This window comes from Sciurus vulgaris (assembly GCF_902686455.1).
Source record: "Sciurus vulgaris genome assembly, chromosome: 2".
Lineage (NCBI taxonomy): Eukaryota > Metazoa > Chordata > Mammalia > Rodentia > Sciuridae > Sciurus > Sciurus vulgaris.
This window is the reverse complement of record NC_136462.1, coordinates 140,770,353-140,794,013: the sequence shown is the minus strand read 5'-3', so window position 1 is coordinate 140,794,013 and position 23,661 is coordinate 140,770,353. Positions and strand designations below refer to the sequence as shown.

Sequence of the window (23,661 nt, the reverse complement as noted above, 5' to 3'; positions counted from 1 at the left end):
GGTCATGCAGGACACTCTGGGGAGCTTGCTCAGATCTTTCCACATGGACATCCCACACAAGTTCTTCTTTGGTCAGAAGAATCAGAAGATTCTCTGAAGCTTGTCAACTCCCAGGGCAATCAGAGCAAAACCGGGTGGATGTAGACCCTTTCTGTTCTCAGGTGACCAAGTTAATTTTTATTTTTAATTTTTTTTGTAGTTCTCACACTTCCTGTCTGTGGAAGGAAGCACAGACAAGGGCCCTGTTCCTGGGCATCCCATCTTCTCTAACTCTCCTGCCACAGCCACCCTCAAGTAGGACCAGAGGACATTTTTGTGCTCTGAGTGTGCAGTAACTTGCATTTATAGACTAGTTTTCGGATGCATTTTTGCTATTCTTTGTTCAAGAACCTAGTTTAAAAACAGAAACCAAAGTTTTAGACTTGATCATCTCCTTTAGAAAGTGATCACTACACATGGGGTTTCCCAAGACTCAGTGCCAACCATTGTTACATATATTTTCTTATGTTCTTAATTAAAAATTCATTTTGAAATCACAAATGATTTTATAAATTTATAAAAATAAGATAATAAGACCAAATAATAAATGAGTTTAAAGTTTAGATCATTGAAATATTGTTTTATCGAGGTATATAAATAAGGGAAATTAACAGAAAATCATCTCTGTCATAACATGCAATCAACTGACACTTCAAAAATGTTTAATCAGATTTATTTGGCCCACGCATGCATGATGCATGATGCGTGATGCATGATGCATGTTTGCAGTGTCCGTATGGGCATGTGTTGTACATAGCATGTGTGTAAATAAACTTGCATACGTATGACTCTAAGTGTGGTATAATGCCTTTCCCATATATCAGGTATTCAAATTCATTGATCTTGATAATACAGCTCTAAGGATGGCGAGAGATACTCTTTCATTTATACTTGCTGAAACTATGGTTCAGAGTGGCAAAACAATTTCTCTAAAGTCACAGAGTAAAAATGTGCTAGACAGTGACTCCAGCTCATGATTTACAACTTCCCTAATTATACCTTTCCTTCCCTTAACCCATTTTCATGAAGTTCTTATTTCTCTATCGACTTTCATGAAACATGGTTACTGCCAATGGTGAATAGGTTAGTTTCTGAGAGGGTCAGTGAATGTTCCACACACTGACAGCTGAAGATAGCAACAATTCTATACCAGCCCTGGAGAAATGTCTTGATGGGCACTCAGTGGTTTTGTGTAGTATAGCAGAGTACTCTGGATCCAACCATTACTTCTTTTAATAGCATAATATTGACAATTTTTTGAACTGTTGGAGCAATACTAAATAGCACTCCTGAACTTTGCACAGTTAAGCAAACAAGGTAAGTATTCAAGCTGAAAATTGACCCTAATATTAATTATTAGTTGTTTAATTCTGAGTATTTCCTTTTGAGCTGCTGAACCCACTTAATTATATATGCATTTATGCTTGTTTTTAGACTCTGCATTAATATGATTAAAAATTTGCCTATTAAATAGCCAAGACTTAGACCTGAACAAGCCCCTTGGCAGCACAGTATTTTGCACCTGAGCAGAAGTGGGCAAGTCCTCACCAGAACCCTGGACTTACTTCCCTGCCCTGTTCCTCCCAACTCTGGAGTCCAAGAAAAACAATAAAACCACATAGAAACTGCAACTTATTCTTAAGATGTATTATATTCAAACAAATGCATTTTCTACTGTCTAATGTTTCAGTAATGACCCCAAAGGGAATGAGCAGTCATTATAACCATGAGCCCAGCACAAACCGAGTACGGTATTCTCAGCCTTAACAGAGCAGTTGGTTCATTTGTCAGAATAAGAACGAAACTATTTACAGAAAGTGTAAGTCAGCAATGTGTGTTTGGAGCTGGATGCCTTCAAAGGGCACTGTCCTTGTAGCTTTTTCTTAACCTTAATGGTTTTATGGAGATGATGTACATCATTTGTGGTCTTTCTGGGGTGTCCCTCAATTTTTAAATGGCATTTTTCTCAAGAGGTAGAAATAAATTTAAAAATACTGATGTTTAAATTCTGTAGAAAAACTTGCAAACATGTATGCATTTCAGTTGCTTTGGGTGACTGTGGTTGAGGCTTAATTAACAAATTGTGGGGTTTCATTTCAGGAGAGCTCAGACGTGGAGGAAGAGGAGGAGGAGGAAGAGAGGGTGAGTGTGCTCAGTAAAGAGCCTAATAGGAACATCAATGGGGACAGCAAATTTGCTCCTCCAGATTGCATCTTTTTGGTTTATTTCGTACTATAAAGCAAATGATACAATAATATTGTAATTTTTTTTTAAACCCCATGATCTCTTGTATTTAAAATGGAACAGTTGCAATTCTCTATTTGATTCTTTATCCAAATGTATTAGGAGTAGCAGTTGCCTTTCCTGTCTTATAAATATATTTTTCAATGAAAGGTAATAATTGTACATCTTTTTGGGTATAGTGAAATATTTGAGCCCTAAGATTTCAAATAATAAGATTCAAAGGGGGATATAACATCAGGAATAACTGAATGTTCTAAACAGCATACCGATCGGAGGCTGCTCTCTGGACACAAGCCAAGGTTAGCCCTCCCCTTTGTAGATAAAAGGTTAGCCTGGGAAGTCAAAAGGAAATCAATGTGAAATTGCTGCTCCTTTAGGTTCACATCGGCGCACTGTGGGGTGGTCACCCACTTCCGAGCCTGGTCAGTTTCCCAGCTGTTGCTGGCAGCGTTTTCAGCTATATGTCTGTGTACATCTGTCCTTTTACTTCTCCTGGGAGAATCTCTCAAATCTGCTGCTTTTGTTGTCATTACACTTTCAGACAAACCTTCTGGAATAAAATGAAAAAAGGGAAGTGCCAAATGAGATGCCTGGAGCTTAATGGACTTCCAGTCCCCTAAAACCTGTGGGTATATGGGGCCAGTGATGGTAGTAGAATGGAGGAGGCTTGTGGGAGAGGAAAGGGCAAAAGGGAAAACCTTAAGAGTAAGTGTGTAATATAACTGCCATTGAATAAAATTAATTCAAAGATACTGGCTCCATGACACAAAGAGCCTGAAAATTAATTGAGTGGACCAGATGGTTTCACCCATTTGAGGCAAAGGGGTGGGTTACAGAGTAAGTTGTATTTGTATGTGCTAAGAAGATCATTAATAGCAAAATAATAAAGTATAATATTTATAAAAAGGGAGCCTTCCTTTTTCAGATTAGAGGTCACCCGATTCACCTTTCATCCTGATGGATTGATGGGAGGGTTTATCATGTGATCAAGTCATTGAATATTAATTGTCATTGTCTAGCTAAAGTGCATAAGGGATGTTTCATGAAAGCAAATAACAAGTATTGATGAAATAATTATAAACCTATAGGATGTACCACTTACAAGTCTGTGCCTACTAGCCTTCTACCAACCAGCTGTAAATTGGGGGTTCACACAACCCCTTCCTTGAGTTTAAAAATTTGCTAGAATAGCTCATAAAATGCAAGCAAACATTTACTTACACTTCTGTTTTTTTTTTTTTTTTTTTTTTTTTTTTTTTTAATAAAGGATGCAGCTCAGGAACTGCTGACTGGAAGAGACATATAGAGGAAGTTTGGGGCAGGGGTATGGTGCTTCCTTGCCCTTTCTAGGCACTGCACCATCCTGACTCCTCCACATAGTCAACAATCCAGAAGCCTCCTAATACTATTTTTTAATTTTGTCATTGTTTTCTTGTGGAAACTTCCTTAAATCATCCTAGATCATTAAATCACAGGCCGTTGTAATTAAATTCATCTCCAGTCACTCCCCTCTTTCTGGAGGTCAGGTGATTTGGGGAAGGTGGGCCCATGAGTGCCAATCCTCTAATCACATGGTGAATTCTCTAGCAACAGATCCTCATTCCTAGGGGATTTCTAAAATTTGGCTCATTAACTTAGCCTCAGGTGTGATTGAAATTTTCTTTCTTTTTTTTTTTTTTTTTTTATGACTAGCAAAAAATTCTTTCACCTTTCTAGATCTGCAGCTATTTCAGGACCTGGACACAAAACCAAATATAACAAATACACTCCTACCACTCTTATCACTTACAAGAGTTTTAGGAGCTCTGGCCAGGAGCCAGGAACAAATACCAATATTATATTTCTTATTATATCACAATATCACACTAGGCAAAGTTCTAAATTTTCATAAACCAAAGCTCAAAAAGAGAAGGACAATATCTTCTGTTTGACCAAGTCTATTTAAATGAGCCACCCAAGGAAGAAGGCCCACATCTACCCTTTAGAGAGAATTCTAAACAAACTATCTTTGGCCCACCTGAAGCAGAAGAGCTTCTGACAAGACAATGAGGAATGGAAAAGTATTGTTTGGCAAAGGGCAAGCAACAAAATCAGGCCATGGAGTCTAGATCAGTGGCTATGGAGGCCTAATCTTCCACTGAGCTTCCTGGAACTTCCTGGGTGCCTGCAGACAGAGCTAAGTGGGCTGTGCCTCTAGTCTTTTTGGACAAGGATGACAGGATAGAGTGAATAGCAGCACCTACTGACATGGAGCTGGGAGCCAGTTCATTCATCCCAGCATGGCCCTGCTCATGACAGTGGGATCAACCTGTCCAGGGTTGAAAGATGGTGGCAGTAGGACTCCCTTTGCTCCCTCCAGGGCAATTTCATTCTTGACATGTTTCTATTATATTATTTAATAGGGCCTTTTTAAAAATTGGTTTTGAGAATGAATTCACGGGCACTCAACCACTGAACCATATCCCCATTTTGTTTTTTTTTTTTTTTTTTTTTTGTATTTTATTTAGAGGCAGGGGTCTGAGGTGCTTGTGGCCTCTAAGTTGCTGAGACTGGCTTTGAACTCTCAATCCTTCTCCATCAGCCTCCAGAGCCCCTGGGGTTATATGCACGCATCAGCACACCTGGCTCAATAGGGCATAACCATGGTTGTTTTACTTCTAAAAGAATGAGTCTACAATAAAAATTCAACCTCTGTTTATCTTGCTTAGCATACCTTTCAATAGCTCGGGGAGAATGGCAGGCTTCCTAGTCTTTGTTCATTGCTTTTTGCTCTCCCTTCTCTTGGAAATCTGTTAAAATAAAGGGTGTATTCAACATCAAGGCTTCTTGAGTGCCATCCTGCTGGTGTGGATATGTAATTTCTTCCCCACATACAGCAGCCTCCACACTGACATGTGCTCATCCTAGACATGGGCATACAGTGACTAGGCGACTTCCCACCACAGTGGACTGTCAGAGAGGTCCTCCCCACTGAGTCCTTTTGGCTTCTGCTGTGTGTTAGGACGTGACAGACCATGCTTCTGGGAACTGTAACACACCCAGGCCAAGAGGAACTGTTTACAAATTATAAACACACAGCTATTTCTTGCAGAACCAGAAGAGGAGAGAAACTCTTTTCTATCCCAACCATCCATCTTGAAAGTGACACTCCTTAATTAACAGCCCCCCCTTCCCACCAGATACCATCAGAGATGACTGGGAAGATGAAAGACTGCCCGGGCCCCTTGGCCCAACTTCCTCAGGAGATGAATGCACTCTCATCTTCTGCTTGTCTTGGATGCACAGACCAGGACGTGGTCTGGGGTCTGTCATCCTTTTATTGTCTGGAACAGGGATTGTTGTAAAATGACATCACTGTAGCCTTTTACTCCTCCTTATGTTAAAAGTGCATGGTGGTGCTCTATATTAGAAACCAGATTAACTCCACAATTTTGCCTTCTTTTCTTTGGTGAACTTTCAATGCTAGCATAGAAGTTTCAGGTAACTAGATTTCTGACTTTCAGGAAGTGAAGCATACAAGCTAAACTTTGAAGAGAGGAAATCCTCCCTTTCTTATACCTCATGGCCCATGTAAGAAATTGCTTGTTACAAGTAGTTTGCTAGGGACCCCAGAACAAACAGATAATGGCTAAGTTCAGCCAACAGCAATCAGTTGACATTTCCTATTTGTATTAGATTCCATATGTGGAATCCTTCCGTGTGGACCTTATTTGTACGGATGGGTTACAATGAAAATTGCATTAATTTTCTACACAGTAAAGGTCAGTTAATTGAAGCATGAACCAAGAAACTATTGTGTAAAATGCTGTATCCCATACTTAGGAAAGGTCATGCAAGACAATAATATCTTGTTTTCATTGCTGAAGGTATAAATACTGTATTAAGAGTTTCTTTCTTTTTCCAGCTCAACAATCACTTACATAGAATATTTCAGCATTTACTATTAGCATCAGGAAGAAGGAATCATAGGGCATATAATAAAAGAAAAAAAATCAGTGTATTGCTATCAGAAAGAAACTACTCTGATGCCTGCTTTGTGGGATGGTTTGTTTATAGTTAGGCTGTCAGAAATAAGACTTGATGATCTGTCCTGTTAGGATAATCAATGAGGTCACAATTTCCTGATAGAGCTTCTGGAAAAGAAGATCATCTTTTTATATCAGTAATTGATTCAAAAGCAGACATGGTTGTTTTTTCCTTTGAGAAGACAAGAAACATGTAATGCATTTTTGTTGATTGAGGAACAATTTATATGGAAAGATGTAAATGAGCTTTATATGTCCAATTTTTCACAAATTAGGATGTCATGATTAAAATTTAAGTACATTTAAACTGTGAATTTCATCATCCGGCAATCATTTGAGTGACATCATCATTAACCAGGCAGAGCCATTGAGGAGGGAGGAAAACCGTGGTCTCTGTGCCCAGGAGTTCTCGCTGCAAATTAATCTGTGCAGTCCTTTCAGTGGGATTATTAGGTCCCCTGAGGATCATTGCTTGCATCCCCTTCTTTTAGAGGGAGAAGTTAATCTACTGTCCTAACCCAGGAAGACTGTTGTTCATGGGAGACATCGTACAACCAAGTAGTAAGAGTGTTTTGCTAACTTTTCTTTTAGCCTTCTTAAAAATAGCCCAAATTCATTAAACAGATTTGGTCAGTGATTTTTATTAATTTTTCCCTAAGCAATATTATTTTAAGATGAAACATGGTGGTATTATGAAAATCAAAGGCAGCATATATCTTTGGATGGTTAACAATGTCATGGTTGTGCCTTTATGGGTAAATATGCACACACATCCCTCAGGGTATATACAACCTATGTACAGGGTTTGTTATAGAAGATCTGCTTATGGGTGAATTTCAGGAGACTAAAGTAAATGGACCCTCTGATTTAAGTCCTTTTAGTTTTATTTCATATGGTTTTTAGTGGCTAAGTGATTTAATTGATAACATTTTGACCATACTGACTTATTTCAAAGATTTTAATAGTAAGTGGATTCCAGCCAATTTTTAATTCTCAATGTGTTGTTCTGAATGAGAAGAGGGTATCTTTTGCAGTTCCTAAACTCCTTTGACATATCAACTTGCTCACATTTCTTTTTTAAAATTCAAACTTCCATTCTTAAAAGGGTTTGACTTCATTACCTTTAGAAGTAAGGTGAAAATGGTATTATCCTGGCCCTTGGGAGTATTCAGAGTATCCTATTTATTATCACACTATTGTCCCTAGTACTAGTAGACCCTATCTGCAATGTCTACTGTAAGGACTGTACTTAGTATTTACTTTCAAATATTGTGAAACATGATATACCAGATTGTAATTGTGTTAATTATTTATCCTTCTATTAACTAAAATGTACAGAATAGAGTCAAAGGCTCTGATTTTTAGCAGTCTGTGCTGCATCAAGGTGTTTAAGCTCTCATTGCCTAAAGTTTTTATGTCAAGCTAAGGTGAACTACACTAGACATTGTATCCCCATAGTCCACAAGTACTTTTTCTAAATACAGTAGTTGTTCCCCTTGTCTTTCCTAGTGAAACCCTCTGTTATAATGTGACCCAATTGAAGTCCCAATTATTCAATAAGATTACAAGAGAATTCCTAGAAAATTGAGATAAAATTTATGGAGATAATTAACAGAAAGGTGGAAGCACCACTTTTCCCTCAAGAATAATTAAGTAATAAATGAAAAAAAAAATGAAACAAAAGTAATAATTTAAAACAAGACTGTGATGGGTAAGAATTAAGTTGTGAGATTAATCAAGATACTAATATTTTCAGAGTGTTCCTAATTTGCCAACTGCTTTTATACCCTTTAACTCATTGAATATTCAAGTCATTACTTTTGATATTATCTTCCTCATCTATAGTTGAATAAACTCAGGTTAAGAGAAATTTAGTAACATGTCCAGGATTTCTCAGATAGGATAACAGCAAGATTCAAATCCAGATCTTGTTTCCTAAATCTTATTTACTTTTTACTATGCTACATCATTATAAAGGAGCATATCATATATTTTTTCATCCCCTTTTCCACATTATTTTTGCTGATATATGTTGATTTCTCTATCAAAGCCTCTGTGAGGACAGGTTGAAATAATAAGCAAGATGGTCATGCTAAATGACAGTCTTGCTGTGTAATTGCTGTGTGTTCATCAGGATTTGTAAACAGTGATGGGCAATGGAGAGGAAATGCTGGGGAAATCAGGTTTGCCAATAGTAGCTGTGTTTAAATTCAGATTTAGGGTAACAAGAAATATGTTTTGCATTTCTTGATCACAGATATTTTACCTTATACCCTCCTTATTCTGGGAGAAAGCTAAAGGAAGCAGATAGATGATAAATGTTACTTTTTAAAATTTATTTCCAATAGTTGCAGCTATAGAAAAAGGTTCTGTTAACCTTGTGGTGACACAGCATTCCATCAGTTGACTCAGAGGAACTTATGAAATTAATCTGCCAGAATCTAAGTTTCAAATACTTTTTTTCTAAAATTTTGCCAATTTTTCAGTTCTGTTATGAGTTTGCTTCTCTTGGTGGTGTTCATTCTTTATTTTTTCCACCCTTTCATTTGATACCAGAGGTTTACTACTGCAAGCCCAAAATACACGTTGATACATAAAGCATATAAGCTCTATAGGTAATGACCAGAGCAGCAGAAAGACCCTTAGAAATGATGTTGATCCAAAATCCAAACACTCTGCTTTATATACATTTCCTAAAGTAAAAGAGCTACTTGTGAAGGAAGCACTCTACAGAAAGAGGACAGATTTCTCCCTTCCCCACCCTCTCTTTAATAGCATGAACCATGGTGCTGACACCAGAAGTGTATCTTTCTGCCAACAAAATGCCCCATGGGAAGAAATCCTAAACACAGTTCTCAGTGCATTAAGCTGGGGTTCCCAAAGAATAATTTTTAATCTCATATATAAATGTTGCTTCCTGTTCTTTGTTATGACAGATACTGAAGTTTTTTCATGTTACATGCCACTCAAACTATTTCTAATGTTTATAATTCTTCAAGTTTTCAAATTCCAGGCTTTCAATATTCACTGAATGAAACAGACCAAACATATTCCTGTTGTGTAAAGCCGTATATTTTTGCATCTTTAGTCTTGGTGTCTGTAATTACTGGGAGGATCATGAGAGAAAATTTTGTATCAATTTCTTTTGGGAATCCTGCATATCCTGTGACAAACACTACTCAATTTTTAAGCATGTCAAAAGGGTTTTTCCTGACAGGGTCAATTTTCAGGAATATCTCTCTGGTTTTGCTTAGATAATTAATAGAGAAATGAGAGTTTTTCTGAATCAGAACATGCAGGAAAGATTTAAAGTAACATACTGCTTATATAATTAATTCTCAGTTGTAAATTCATTTTGATGGTGTTAATTCTGTCCCAGAGGCTCGAAGCTAGTTTATTGCAGTGTCTCATTGGAGACACTGGAAAAGAAACAAGACCTTAAGGAAGAAAAAAAGATTTGCCTTCTGAATTATTCTTTATGTTTTTGGTTTTATTTTTAGAGAACAAACAGCTACGTTACACCACAGGCACATTAATTGTTCCTAATTCAGCTGCCTATAAAACTTAGTCAAAAGTCTCAATGCTTTTGACATTTTATAAACAAATGAGCAGTTTAAAAATTAGTCTTGCATTCCTCTTTATATCATATAAAATTTTAGAGTTGGAGTTTGTTATTTTTCTTATAATCAGTGCCATTCTTTGGAGTATATTTTTGAAAAAGCTAAGTTTATGAAATTGAATTCTAGATTAGGAATATTGCATGTTTTTTTGCTGCTCATGCTTGGTGGTGCATACTTGGTTGTAAAGTTGACCCTGTATCACATGAATTTTCCGTTAGCTTCTATAGTTTTTCAGGTTTGTAGTGACAGGTAAAATCCCATTCTTTTCAAATATACACATGGAAAACTCTGTGTTTAGCCACAATTACCTTGTTCATTTGTTTAATCTCACCCATGGTACCACTAATTTTATTGCAAATGTCCTTGCATAAATCAAAAAGCTCCATGTTAAGGGAAATACAAACGTGTGTGACAGCAGTTCTGTCTTTCTGAGTGGATTGCTTGTGGTCTTCCTAGGCAATTCAGTAGTAGCAGCCACAGATGTGGTGTGGTGTTGTATTTGCTAAACTGTGTTATCACTACATTCCCTGGTTCAATCTGAAATGTGTAAATAAAGCCAGCATGATGCAGATGGAGCTGCCAGATGATCTTTCCTACAACTCAGGAGCACATGAGTAGACTTGTCTTGAAAGATCATTTCTTTTGAAACTCATATTAACCCCAGTGTTCTTTAAACTAGACAAAAGTTTCCTTCTCTGTCTCTTATCCTTCTTGAAAGAGACTTATGTTTAGGAAGTATCTAGACTACCCCAGGTAATTTGCATATGTGATAATGTTTAATTCTCCAGTCAGGACACAGATTATGAACTCCATTTTCCAGGGATCAACTGGGAATGCAAGAGGGCAAGATCTTGACATGATTACTACTACATGGTTTATGTTGGTTTGTGTTCCCTAAGGGGGTTCATGTGCTAGATGCTTGGTCCCCAATATGGTGATGTGGAGGGGTGGAACCTTTAAGAGGTGGAACTGACTGAAGGAAATTTAAGTCCTGGGGTACCACCCAAGAAAGGGATTAATGCTGGTCTTGGAGAGTGCTCTCGAGAGCGGTTGTCACAAAGTGAGGCCTTCTTATACCTTTGGTACCTTTTGCACTCACAACTGGTTTCCCCTCTGTTTGTTTATTATAATAGAGCCAGAGAGTCCTGTGTCATGCTGTTTGGACCCTCCCTTACCAGAGTCCTGTGTGCCAAATTTATTCTTATAAGTTACCGCACCTCATGTATTTTGTCACAATAGCACAAGTGGGCTAATACAATCTCAAAGCTAGTAGATGACAAGACCACGGTTATATCTGTTTTCTCTGATTCCATAGCCCAGTCTTTCAGAAGCATATGTACCTCAGTTTCCTAACAGTAATACAAAAGGCTGTCAGTGATATCATTAAAGAGAACAGATCCATAAATCAGTAGCTTAATTTTTTTATATGTGCTTGGGATTAACCTAGTGTCTTGTACATGCTCGGCAAATACTCTATTCCAACACTATACCCCCACCCATTTTTATTTTATTTTGAGACAAGGACTTGCTAAGTTGCTAAGAGTGGCCACAAATTTGTGATCCTCCTGCCTCAGTGTCTGCAGTAGTTGAGATTATAGGCATATGTCACTGTACCTGCAAGATAATATCTTATTTTAAAAGAGATAAATTTTGCAGCACAGAGAATGAAAAGAACATATGTTACTATAGTAACACGTAAACACATTTCCTAAATGCATGGGCCTATGGAGTTGGTATATCTTAGGTATATTTTAAGGTTTTATATTTCTCATTTTTACCTAATGTTTAATCTGTTGGGATAAAATCATCCTTGGTTATCTCCCAGATGTTAAGAAAAGAAAGAGATGGTTTTCCCCAAATATTGTCAAAAGTCAGGGTATATGTTCTCAAGAATATTGGGCAAACCAGTCCTGGAGAAAAGAGTAGTAGATATATATAACTGGACAAGACATCTGAATATTGTATATTAAATGGTAAATAGACAACAAAGACCCAGGGAGACAAAAGGAACAAATGGCATGAAGGAATATAAGCTTAATGTCTGTTTTTGAAATGTCCACCAAAACTTTAAAGGACTTCCTGTAATAAGTGTAACTAGCTTTGGAGTTACTAGTCCTGGGCTGGGATTTGTTCTCATGGACAGTGAACATAGACAAATCAGTTAAACTTTCTGGGCCTTGGTATCATATAAATAGAATTACTTGTACTGAAACCTAGGTAATATGTCTGTCAGCATATTGATGATTTAAAAGAGATTAACTTGACATTGCAGAGTGTTGAAAAGAACATTTTCTGCTAGGAGGACTGAAAGGATAGAAATGTAATGCCACTTGGGAAACAAAGGTGGTAGTCCGGGTAGAATGGCTTCCTTAGGAAGTTTCTCAAAAACCATGGAACTTGAGGCAGGCCTTTCAGTCATTCTTCTGGATTGATTTCTCTTAAACTCTAAGCACTTACCCAGCGTGGTGGTGCATGCCTTGTAATCCCAACAGCTGGGAGGCTGAGGCAGGAGGATCATGAGTTCAAAGCCAACCTCCAGCAATTTAGCAAGGCCCTAAGCAACTTTGGGAGACCCTGTCTCAGAATGAAATATAACAAGGACTGGAGTTGTGCTTCAGTGGTTAAGAACCCCTAGGTTCAATCCCTGGTACCAAAACAAACAAAAAATTCAAAGCACTTTCTGATTCCCAGGTCAGTGCAAACAGTCCCTTTGACACTCTATTATAGAACTGAAGCCCTACTCTTTAAACAGCATCCATCCAATTCTCCATTTAAAAAAAGTACCGAAGAAGCACCTGGCTTGCCCTGCTGCAATTGTGGTGTCTGAGAACAGGGTCATATACGACCACTTGGACTTCTCTGTTGGTCCACCAGTTCAAGTGGGCATAGGCAGAATGGAAGGGTTCTGGAAGACATTAAGGGCACATCCAAGTATAAAGCATATAATTATCTTATTTTAGCATAGAAGCTCCCATTCCTTCATCAATACACTGAGACAGTGTCCAAAAGTATTAAAGTCATTTGGAGAACAGAGACTCCATTTGCTACTAATCACAATGATACCTACCCTCAGATGGATATTTTCCATCCCCAGACATGAGTAACAAATGCCTTTATATAGGGATTCTAAGGAGGGCATAGAAATGCATGAAAAAATGTTTTTTGCTCCCTGTATAGAATCATACCTGAAAGGAATTGGTCCCTCTATACTAACATATTTTAGGGAAAACTTATTATGTTTATCACATTCTTGTTTCCCCAGAAAATTCCCATTTTCCTACTTTACATCATTTTTAAACCAAGTATTACATTTTATATTTCTACTAAAATAAGCTGGGAGAATTTGCTTGGGCTTTCATCTTATACTTTTAACATCTTTTATGGTCATTACTGTAATTCCACTGTAATCCATAGTAGCCCATAAAGTACATAGGTAGGGGACCACAGTTCTCAAAGTACAACAATAGTTTAATCTAACAAAACAACCTAGTGTATAACCCATCTTTATTTCCTCTTTCCAGGGGCTTAGCAACTCATTGTATTGAGTAACTATGAACTTTTTAAACAAACTTAACTGCTTTTTAATCTCTAAAAAATAAAAATACAAAGAGCACCTACTTAATGAAGTACTGATTTTCTATTCCTAAATATGTGTTGTTGAACTAACTATATCTTAATCTGTATTGTATTGCTATAACAAAGTACCTGAAACTAGATTATTTGTAAAAGAAAACAGACTTATTGACCTCAAAATTCTGACGGCTGGTAAGTCCACACTCCAGCTGTCTTCTAATATGTTAAAGTAGAAATAAAAACGGCAACATGGCCACATGGGGGGCTTTCCTTTCCAACAACTTGCTCTCATGAGAAATATAATATTCTCCTGTGAGACTATCAATTTCTTCCAAAGGTGGTGACACCATGACCAAATCACTCCCCTCTTAATCCCCACCTCCCTTAAAAGATCCATCAACTCTTAACTACCATTACATTGAAAACCAAGCCTGCAGCAGGTGAACTGTTTACAGGAGAAACCACAATCAAACATAGCCAAACTTATAAATGTTGCTTCCATTTCCTAACCACCCTGAGGACCCTGGTTATGTCATCAACATAGGTAAGCTTAAATTGACAAATCTGTAGAAGAAGCCACAATAGCTATTTCAATAGAAAATATATACTTTAAGAAAACTATTTATAAAATTATTTTTAAATGTAATACAACCAAAAATGTATATTTATATCTTTGTGGGATATGACTTTTTATTTAATCAATTAATTTTCCCCAGAGTAATTCACTCCTATTCCAGTTTCATTGTACATGTATTAAAAGTAGCAAAGTTGTTGTTAAATCTGCCATGAAAGGATTCAGATTTTAAAATAAACATCATTCTGAAATCATCTGGATTTTTTTCCTATATGGAAACAAGATTTTGCAAGTAAATGTTTTGTGGTGCTGGAGATCGATCAGGACTCAGGAATGCTAGGCATATACTCTACCATTGAGCTATAAATGAATTTATAAATAATAAAGCTTTGAATCTAGAATGCCACTGAAAATTTCAATGTTTGCATTGTGAGTTAGTTTTATGGTGATAATATGAATGTAATTTTGATGGAGCACATCATAAGCTAATAAGATATTCTTCCAAATTAAGGAATCTATGAGACAGATATGTACTTGGGATTGGCAGTGGTCTCCTCATTATCCATGATCACGTCCATGTAAGTGATAACACCCAACCAATTCAAGATCAAAGTGCACACAGCTGTGCATGTCTCATATATAGTAAGTTAAGAGAATAAGGCTTTGTGACCAAGATATGTTAAAAGTAAGGTTTCAGCCTAGCAGCATGTTGTTTCCTTTTTGTTGACCATTATCCCTTTGATTTTGGAAGTACCTGAAACTCTGAATAGCTCTCAAATTATACATTCTCTAAAGCTGTTTTGCTTAATGATAAACAAAATATTTTAAATTTTTGATGCGCTTTGGTCGTAATTATTTGGACATTCTTAATGACTAAAGTGTTAATTCACTACTGCCACTTTTCATGAACAGACGTGAATAAAAAGGTGGCAATAAGGTAACTTTTTTTTCTCTACTGAAACAAGACCATATATGGCACAAAATATACTATGAGGTCAAAATGCTGTACATCATTTCCTTTTTAAAATCTGAAGTAACATGTTAGATTATTTCAAAGGAGTGTGGGAAATCCTTTGATTTTTGTTAGGATAAAAATATATTCTGCCCAGGAATGGAAAGAAATTGAGAAACCATTTATATTTTGCAGTAGATTTTGTTAAATGTTCAAAGGAATCATAGAGACATCTTATAATGAAAAATATAAGATGTCTTGAAAAATGTTTGACAGAGAAAATTCATAAAGATGGATATAAAACATACAATGCCCTTGAAAATATTTGAACTGAATAAACATTTTAATATTCAACATAGAGAATGGAGAATATTCTCCATTTATCACATTTTTTTTGTGAGTTCTCAAGGTACCTAAGTGCTTGTAGAGAGAGTTTATCTTAATTGTGGTCTACAGTGGAGTCAATTAAGATGTCAACTTAATGACCATTAAACTGTAAAGATGATTAAGGACAATTTTATGTAATATTAGAAATGAAAAGATGACATTAAAAATGTATTTTCTTTGAAAAGTAACTCTGACATGGGAATATTGACAGATACAACTTAGGAAATCAAAATATATGATTATTTTCTATTAATAGTTATTCTCCACAGTTCATTATAAAATAGTCACATAATCAGCATAAAGTTTTTATAAGTGCACAGGAATATTTTTGTTTTGAAAAAAAATTGTATTTATAAAAAAAGAAGTGATTTTATAGTTTTTCAATATAAGTAAACCAACATGTGAGTTGATGAATATTCCCAAAATTATATAATTTTGTTTGCCCTCTCCCTTAAAATCACAGGTCTGGATGATTAGTTATTCTTTGACCCTGAATACATTGGGGCTCTTTAGTCTAGTCTTTGGCTACTGAAGATTCAAACTAATCATCAAATTCATTAAAAACCAAAAGGACTTTTTGGGAATCACTTCATTTATTATTTTGGTGTGCTAACTCATGCTTTCTTCACAACCAGAACCTCAGTATTTGGTTGTTTCCTAGGGGAGGGAAAAAAAAAAAAAAAAAAGACAACTGAAATAGGAAGTTTTTAATGCAATTCAATCACATGGAAATTTGAGTCATTTTCCAAGAAATTGTTTTGACCTAAACTGGATGCCACTGAAAAGAGGAAGCCACTTTTGCCCTTTGGGTCAAATTCCCAGTGCTTTCAAATGCTCTTTTACAAATGTGAATACTTGTGTGGCAGACAGAGATGGGTTTTCACCATTGTGCTCATTAAAACATATCAGTGGATTGCTGAGTGTGAATTAGGTTGCTCTGGCAGCATATCTGATTTTTAACAAAACTGCTTGAATTGTAGTAAGGGAAAATGAGCATTTATAATAAGGGTTAAAAGTAAAAAGATCTTTGAAGGTTGATGTTGCAAGAGGAAACAATAAACCTTATTTTGCCTTCTTCATAAAATGCCTGGCTGGAGGATTATGGAATGATAGAATAAAAGTGTAGGCCAGATGGCAAGAAGATACCCAAAACCACCTCAGTACCCTTTACTAGAGAGAGGCTGACAAGGTACATTATAAGTTCTGATTTTCTTTTTGGTCTGTTTCAACTCCACTTCACAAATAAGGGTAAATTCAGAAAGGAAGCATGTACTTCTCAATATTTCTGCCATATTGCTGCTTCTACCAGAAATCCTTGGGTTATGGACGCTCCTTCAATCCATCAAAATGGAGCCATGGATTACAGGATGAAATTTTTCTTTTGCAGAACAGATTAGTATAGGAATGTTTCCTAAATTTAGAAGCATTTGTTCAGTAATTTAGTATAATTCTAACCAAAGTAAAATTCCAGATAGGAAATGAGTTTTGTACAGTTGCTTAAAGTTTTTGGTTTCATGTAGCAAGTGTAGTGATAGCAATGACTCAGACAGGCAGGAGTGGAGAGGACACTGAATAAATCCCAAATATGAGGAAGCTAGGACATACTACCAGAATAAAAGAAACAGTAAAACTATACCTCTCTAGGGAATTATCCTTCCTCAAACAACTGAGTGATTTCTAAATTATTTTAAGCATCATGGATACCTAGCCTGGTAAAATATAGTTAAGGTTTTCTACATGCTAAGTAGGGTTCATAGCTGAATCCATTTGTGGGAAGAATGGGCAATTGAGGAAGATGAATTTATATTTCCTTCCAACTTTATGAAGAAAAGTAATGGATTGTTGAGTATCTTTCAGGGGATCAGCATTATTTTGGGAGAATTATTTAGTTGTGAAAATGTGATCTCTTGGAAATCACTCTGTTGGTTAAAACAATGTTATTATAGCATGGTATAATCATTGCCACAATGGGATGATAAGAAATGAATTTACTGATTTATTTTTTCTGTGTTTCCCAGGAATCTGAGAAAAAGGGCTTAATTGAGAGAATCTACATGGTACAGGATATTGTTTCCACTGTTCAAAACATCTTGGAGGAAATAGCTTCTTTTGGAGAAAGAATTAAAAAGTAAGTTCTGCATACATGTTGTATTTAAACTCACCACCCACAAGGACAGTGGGAGAAAGGGAAATGGGATCAGAAAATGCAAACACAAAAGCAGTGGTGTTGTGCAAACCAATTTGACTTTGGGTACTTGTTCTTTGGGCTTGTCAGCTTCACAGTTGGGTGGTGCCTCAGAACTGGGGTGACCATATGGCTTAGTTTACACTGTTTGTCCCAGCATAACTATTAATACTGTCCTCTTTCACTTTCAGAAATATCCTGGTTTGGGTGATAAATTATAGATTTTAAAAAATAGATTGCCCTCAGCAGAAATATAAAAGGAAACAAGTATGCTTAAACGGAGTCTTTTTTTAATCTGAACCTCAAAACACTGTGAAATTTTTCCCCTCAATTCTCCAAAAAATTGTCCAATATTAACAGTATCATAGATGGGTAGACACGAAGTCAATTCACCACATACACATGCTTCTTAGGAGTTGACAAGCTCCATCTGTAATGGGCCAGAGAGTAAATATTTTCATACTGTGACACAACTACCTAAGTCGGTTACTTAGCATAAAAGTAGAACAGTCAATACATAAATGAATACATATGTCACATGTGTTCTGAATAAAACTTTATTTACTAACAAAGAAGACAGGCTAGATCTTACTCAAATCCATACTATTCCTTACTTTTGAGCATAAGTGATAACTTCTTAATGGAGTCCAAGTTAATAAAGACTATGATTCATATTATTTTTATATATTAAAATCTGTATTAGATGGTCTTCACTTGGTTCCAGTGCAACATGGAGGTTTTAAATGTTTTCTTTCCTCCTTTAATCCAGACTTGTGTCAGGAATGTTCTAAGAATTAAAACTTCTTGGTCATTTCTCTTCACTATTATACTATCTTGTCATTATTCTGTAGGAATCTGTTTTTCAATGAGGGAGAAAACCAGAAATCACCAACTTAGAATTCAGTAGCAATGGCATTAGAGAGAGTTAAGACAGGATGCTGGGGAGGACTGACATGACCCAGAAGGGATGCAGGGGACACTGAGGAACAGTTGTTGAACAAGCAACAGCTTATAAGTATTTACAAGAATAGGAAGAGATAACTGGGCAAGGATGGAGGAATGGGGGCTTCAGTAGGTGCGAAGCCCTTGTGCACAGGCTCAAAGCCAAAGACTGGTAGATACAGGAAGATGTAGAGGACTCAGTGTGTCCCTGCCATAGGGGATAGAGATGGCAATGCCTGAAGATGAGGCATGTCATGCAGAGCCTTCAGAGAAAAAGTCAAAAAAAAACAAAACAAAACAAAACTATACACCAAGAATACAAATAACCCAATCAACAAATGGTCTAAGGAAATGAACAGACACTTCACAGAAAAAGATCTACAAACAATCAACAGATATATGAAAAAATGTTCAACATCTCTAGTAATAAGAGAAATGCAAATCAAAACCACCCTAAGATTCCATCTCACCCCAATAGAATGACGATTATCAAGAATACAAGCAACAATAGGTGTTGGCAAGGATGTGGGAAAAAAGGTACACTCATACATTCCTGGTGGGACTACAAATTAGTGCAGCCACTCTGGAAAGCAGTGTGGAGATTCCTTAGAAATCTTGGAATGGAACCACCATTTGACCCAGCTATCCCACTCCTCAGCCTATACCCAAAGGACTAAAATCAGCATACTACAGAGATACAGCCACATCAATGTTCATAGCTGCTCAATTCACAATAGTCAGATTGTGGGACCAACGTAGATGCCCTTCAATTGATGAATGGATAAAGAAACTGTGAGATACATATACATATATATATACATATGTATATGTATATACATATACACACACATAAACACACAGAATGGAATATTACTCAGCCATAAAGAAAAATAAAATTATAGCATTTGCAGGCAAATGGATGAAATTGGAGAATATCATGCTAAGTGAGATAAGCCAATCTCAAAAAACCAAAGGACAAATGATCTTGCTGATAAGCAGATGATGACACATAGTGGGGAGTGGGAGGGAGGTAAGAATGGAGGAAGGAGGGACTGTATAGAGGGAAAAGAGGGGTGGGAGGGGTAGGGGGGAAGGAAAAAATAACAATGAATCAAACACTATTATCCTTTGTAAATGTATGACTACACAAATGGTAGGCCTTTACTTCATGTACACACAGAGAAACAGTATGTATCCCATTTGTGTACAATAAAAATAAATTTAAAAAAAATTTTTTTTGCATAATAAAAAAAATCTAATGAATTTAACCCTTAAAATATTCTTGGGAAATAAAGGGCAAAATAAATCATTATATATCAAATGGTAATGACTATTTGTTAAGAAACACAGAAATAGTAAATAAAGTAATAAAAGAAGAAAAGATGAAGTACTGGCCAGCAAGGAGGGTGAGAGGATGTGGAGTGGGGGCAAGGCCAAGGAAGGAAGATCATGTGGTTTGGTAAAACTGTGTCCATCCTTAAAGGTCTTTAAAACACAAGTGTAGCTGTTGTGTATCTGATAATATTAAAGGAAATGTGTCTGATGAGAGAAGAGGACAGAGGGATTTAAACAGACTCCCAACTCTACAGTGCTTTTGAGGGACAGCTGTGCCCAGCACAGCTGTGGCGACCACGTCTGGGATGCATTTTCAACCCATCAACAGAGCACTGTTCGGCCCAGCTGCATCACAGGAAGGCTCATACGGCTCAACTCCTATTAATTCTTTGGCCATTCATGATTATAGTGACCTTAGAGTCCCTGCTGAGCATTCAAGAGGGATTTCATGTGTAACTCTATTGGAATTCAGTGCACAGGAACCAGGAAACTTTACTCAACTTTTGGCGACTAGCAAATAAACACAGTTACTTAATCTCTCAGAGCAAGTCTTCTTCCCTGTCACTAATGGGGAGATCCCAGTGGTGCTATAGGTATACAAAATAAGTTACTTTATATTAGGTAGAGGGGAGTGAAGGGAGGGGGAGGGGTATGGGGAAAGGAATGATAGTAGAGTGAAATTGACATTATTACTTCATGTATATGACTGCATGACTGATGTGATCCTACAATATGTATAATCAGAAAAATGAGAGATTACAGTCCATTTATGTATTATCTATCAAAATATATAAATGCATTCTACTGTCATATACAACTATTAGAACAAATAAAAATAATCGTTAAAGATAAAAAAAGGAATAATAACCTTTTTTTTTCCTTTTTTCTACTCTACTTTCTTTAATCTACTTCTCTTATATTGTGCATATTTAAAATATACAGATATGTCAGACTGAAACCATTGTTCAACTTGTAGCATTTATCTTAGTAGGTAGCATGGGTCAAAAGAGTGATGTATATTGTATGTTTTATTGTCCCGGAGTGATGACTTTAACTCTTGAGTGGCTAGGTCAACTCCATGGAGGAGATGAGATGAAGGCCAGACTAGGACAGGGAAGCCATTCCTGCAGATATTCTAGAGTAAAACTTAAAAGACACATTCGTATGAATTAAAATTACTGTTCTGGCTAGGAGCTGAAGTGAAAATCTCACCAATGAGGATGGGAAAGCAGCTGAAATTGCAGGAAGGACTTTGGGAATGACAGATGGATGCATTTTGTGTTTGAGAGTTAACATGCCTAAAGTAACAGAGTAGAGGCAGAAAGACCAACGAGGGGACCAACGACCAGGTGTGAGTAGTATTCACACGTGTGAAGAAGACACTATGTAGGAGACATTGCAATAAATGAACAGGGGCTCTTGAGCCAAGTTTGTGAGTTCAGAGTTTTGGCTTCTGTCACTTAGATAGGGAATGAGTGATCTTGGTTAACTGTCTTCCTCTGTAGAGTGGAAAAGACAATAATTCTTATAGGACACTTTTGGAGAATAAAAGTACATGTAAACCAAATCCCTAGGAATTTATGCCTGGATGGCATGCAGTAATCACTTAGCATGCTATTTTGTTTAAAATTGCCTTGAGTTTTCTTCCTTTGTGCCTTAAGCCCAGTGGATGTCACCCTCCTGTCCCCACACATACACCTAATTTTTTTAAAAGTACTTTAAGATTGTGGGTGGCTGAGGGGAAAAGTCCATGACTTGGCTGTTGGGAGGACAAAATCTGACAGGATGTCTGGTGCACAGCTCCATTTCTTGAATACAACATAAATATACAAGGCACACCTCATTCACAGAACCATTAGGATCTTTGTTAGGATTGCATCAATTGGAAAAGAGTTGGTATGGTGACGGAATCAAAGTTTGCTCATATATGAACTTGGTATCTTCTCTCATTCTGGTCTTTTCTATATGTGTATTATTTTAGATTTTTCTTTATAGAAGTCTGAAGTTTTTGTGAGATAAGAGTCCTAAAGGATTTGGTTTGATTGGTATTATTTTCTACCTGTTATTTATATGTGGAGGTGAAGTTAATTTTCCTACATTGACTACATTATATCTAATAGCCTTGGTAAACTTAGTTATCATTATTTTCCTATGAAGAACATTTTAGATTATGTATTATATCAATATAGCATGTATTTTTTTTTCATTTTCCAGTCCTTATACATTTTACTTTTTGTGCCATACCATACAGGCTTATAGTTCTAGGACAGTGCTGAGCAGAATTGGAGCTCATGGGCTTTCACTTTCTTATGCAATTTTGGAAAGAAAGCTCTCAACAGCTCACCCTTAAGAATGATGTTGACAGCTGTGCACAGTACACACACCTGTAATTCCAATGGCTCAGGAGGCTGAGGCAGGAGGATCAGGAGTTCAAAGCCAGCCTCAGCAAAATGAGGTGACACTGTCGTAAATAAAATGTAAAATGGGGCTAGGGACATGGCTCAGTGGTCCAGTTTGCCTGAATTCAATCCCTAGTCCTCCCCTCCCTGAATAAAAAAAGAATGATGTTGGCTATTGTTCTTTGTAAAGATGGCTTATCTAAGGAAATTTCCTTTTATTTAAAGTTTTACATCATGAATGTGAGTTCAGGTTGGTCAAACATTTTTTTTTTTTTCCCCTGCATTCTTGGAGAGGCTCATATGTATTTTCCCTTTTTTTTTTTTTTTTCATATGGTGAAATAGGATGATTGGTTTTCAAGTATGAAGCCAATCTACATTCCTGGGATATATTCAGCCAGTCAACTTTTCTGTTATGCAATGCCTTCATATAGTGCTAGAATTTATTCACAATTTTTCCTCCTCCTTTGGGATTTTTGTAGCTATAATTATTAATGTGGTTGTCATATACATTTCTGTTTGTGAAAATTCCTCATATCCAGAAGTTTTTAAACACACAAAACAAGGTTAGGGGGATTCTCCCCTATCTGTTGTCTGGAAGTGATTGTATAAGCCTGGTGTCATTTCCTGTAAGACTTGATAGACTTTGCTGGTGAGGTATATGGGCTTATAGTTTTCTTTCTGAGGTTTTTAATTAAATGTTCAGTTTGTTAAAATTTTTTTCATGTGTTTTGCCTATTTTTTTCTCATCTGTTTCTGTAAACTGTACTTTTCAAAGATTCGGTCCCTGTTTTTTATATATATATATATATATATATATATATATATATATATGTTCTAATTTATCAATATCTGTAGCTGGTCCACTCTTGTGATTTTTATTGTCCTCTGCCACCACCCCAGACACTCTTTTCTTCTTCTCCACAGGGATTTATCAGTTAGTCTTTGGAATGAACCAGTATTTGCTGTGCTCATCTTCTGTTTCCATCACTTTCTTTGGCCTTAATGTATTATTCTTTCCCTATCTTTTCAAGATGGGTGGTTAAATCACTTATTTTCAGTCTTCTTTCCTAATGTAAAGGCTTAAAGTTCTACAACTTTTTGGTAAACACATCTTTTACTCCATGCTAAACATTTTGGCATGTATTAATTTAATTATCTTTCAAATGTAGATAAAGCCATTTTCTCATTCCTAGTTTTATTTCTCTCTTGGCTAAGAAGTGTATTGCTTAATTTACAATATGCTTTGGGAATTTTCTACTTACCTGTTTTTGGTTTTTACCTTAATTCCTTTATGTTCACAAAATACTGCTACAACATGGCTAATTCTTACAGATTTTTTTATCCAAGGTTGAAAAGTAGATTATTGGGTATACTGTGCTATACGT

The 23,661-nt window shown here is 36.4% G+C and overlaps 1 protein-coding gene across 1 annotated transcript in view; it reads left to right on the top strand.

Moving 5' to 3' along the window:
* The window catches only part of MCTP2 (multiple C2 and transmembrane domain containing 2), a 217,322-nt gene that overhangs the window by 180,100 nt on the left and 13,561 nt on the right, over positions 1–23,661 (top strand). Inside the window, 2 exon segments of the mRNA XM_079127378.1 lie at positions 2,140–2,181; positions 17,433–17,542. Of these exon segments, the coding sequence (XP_078983504.1) occupies positions 2,140–2,181; positions 17,433–17,542 (152 nt within the window).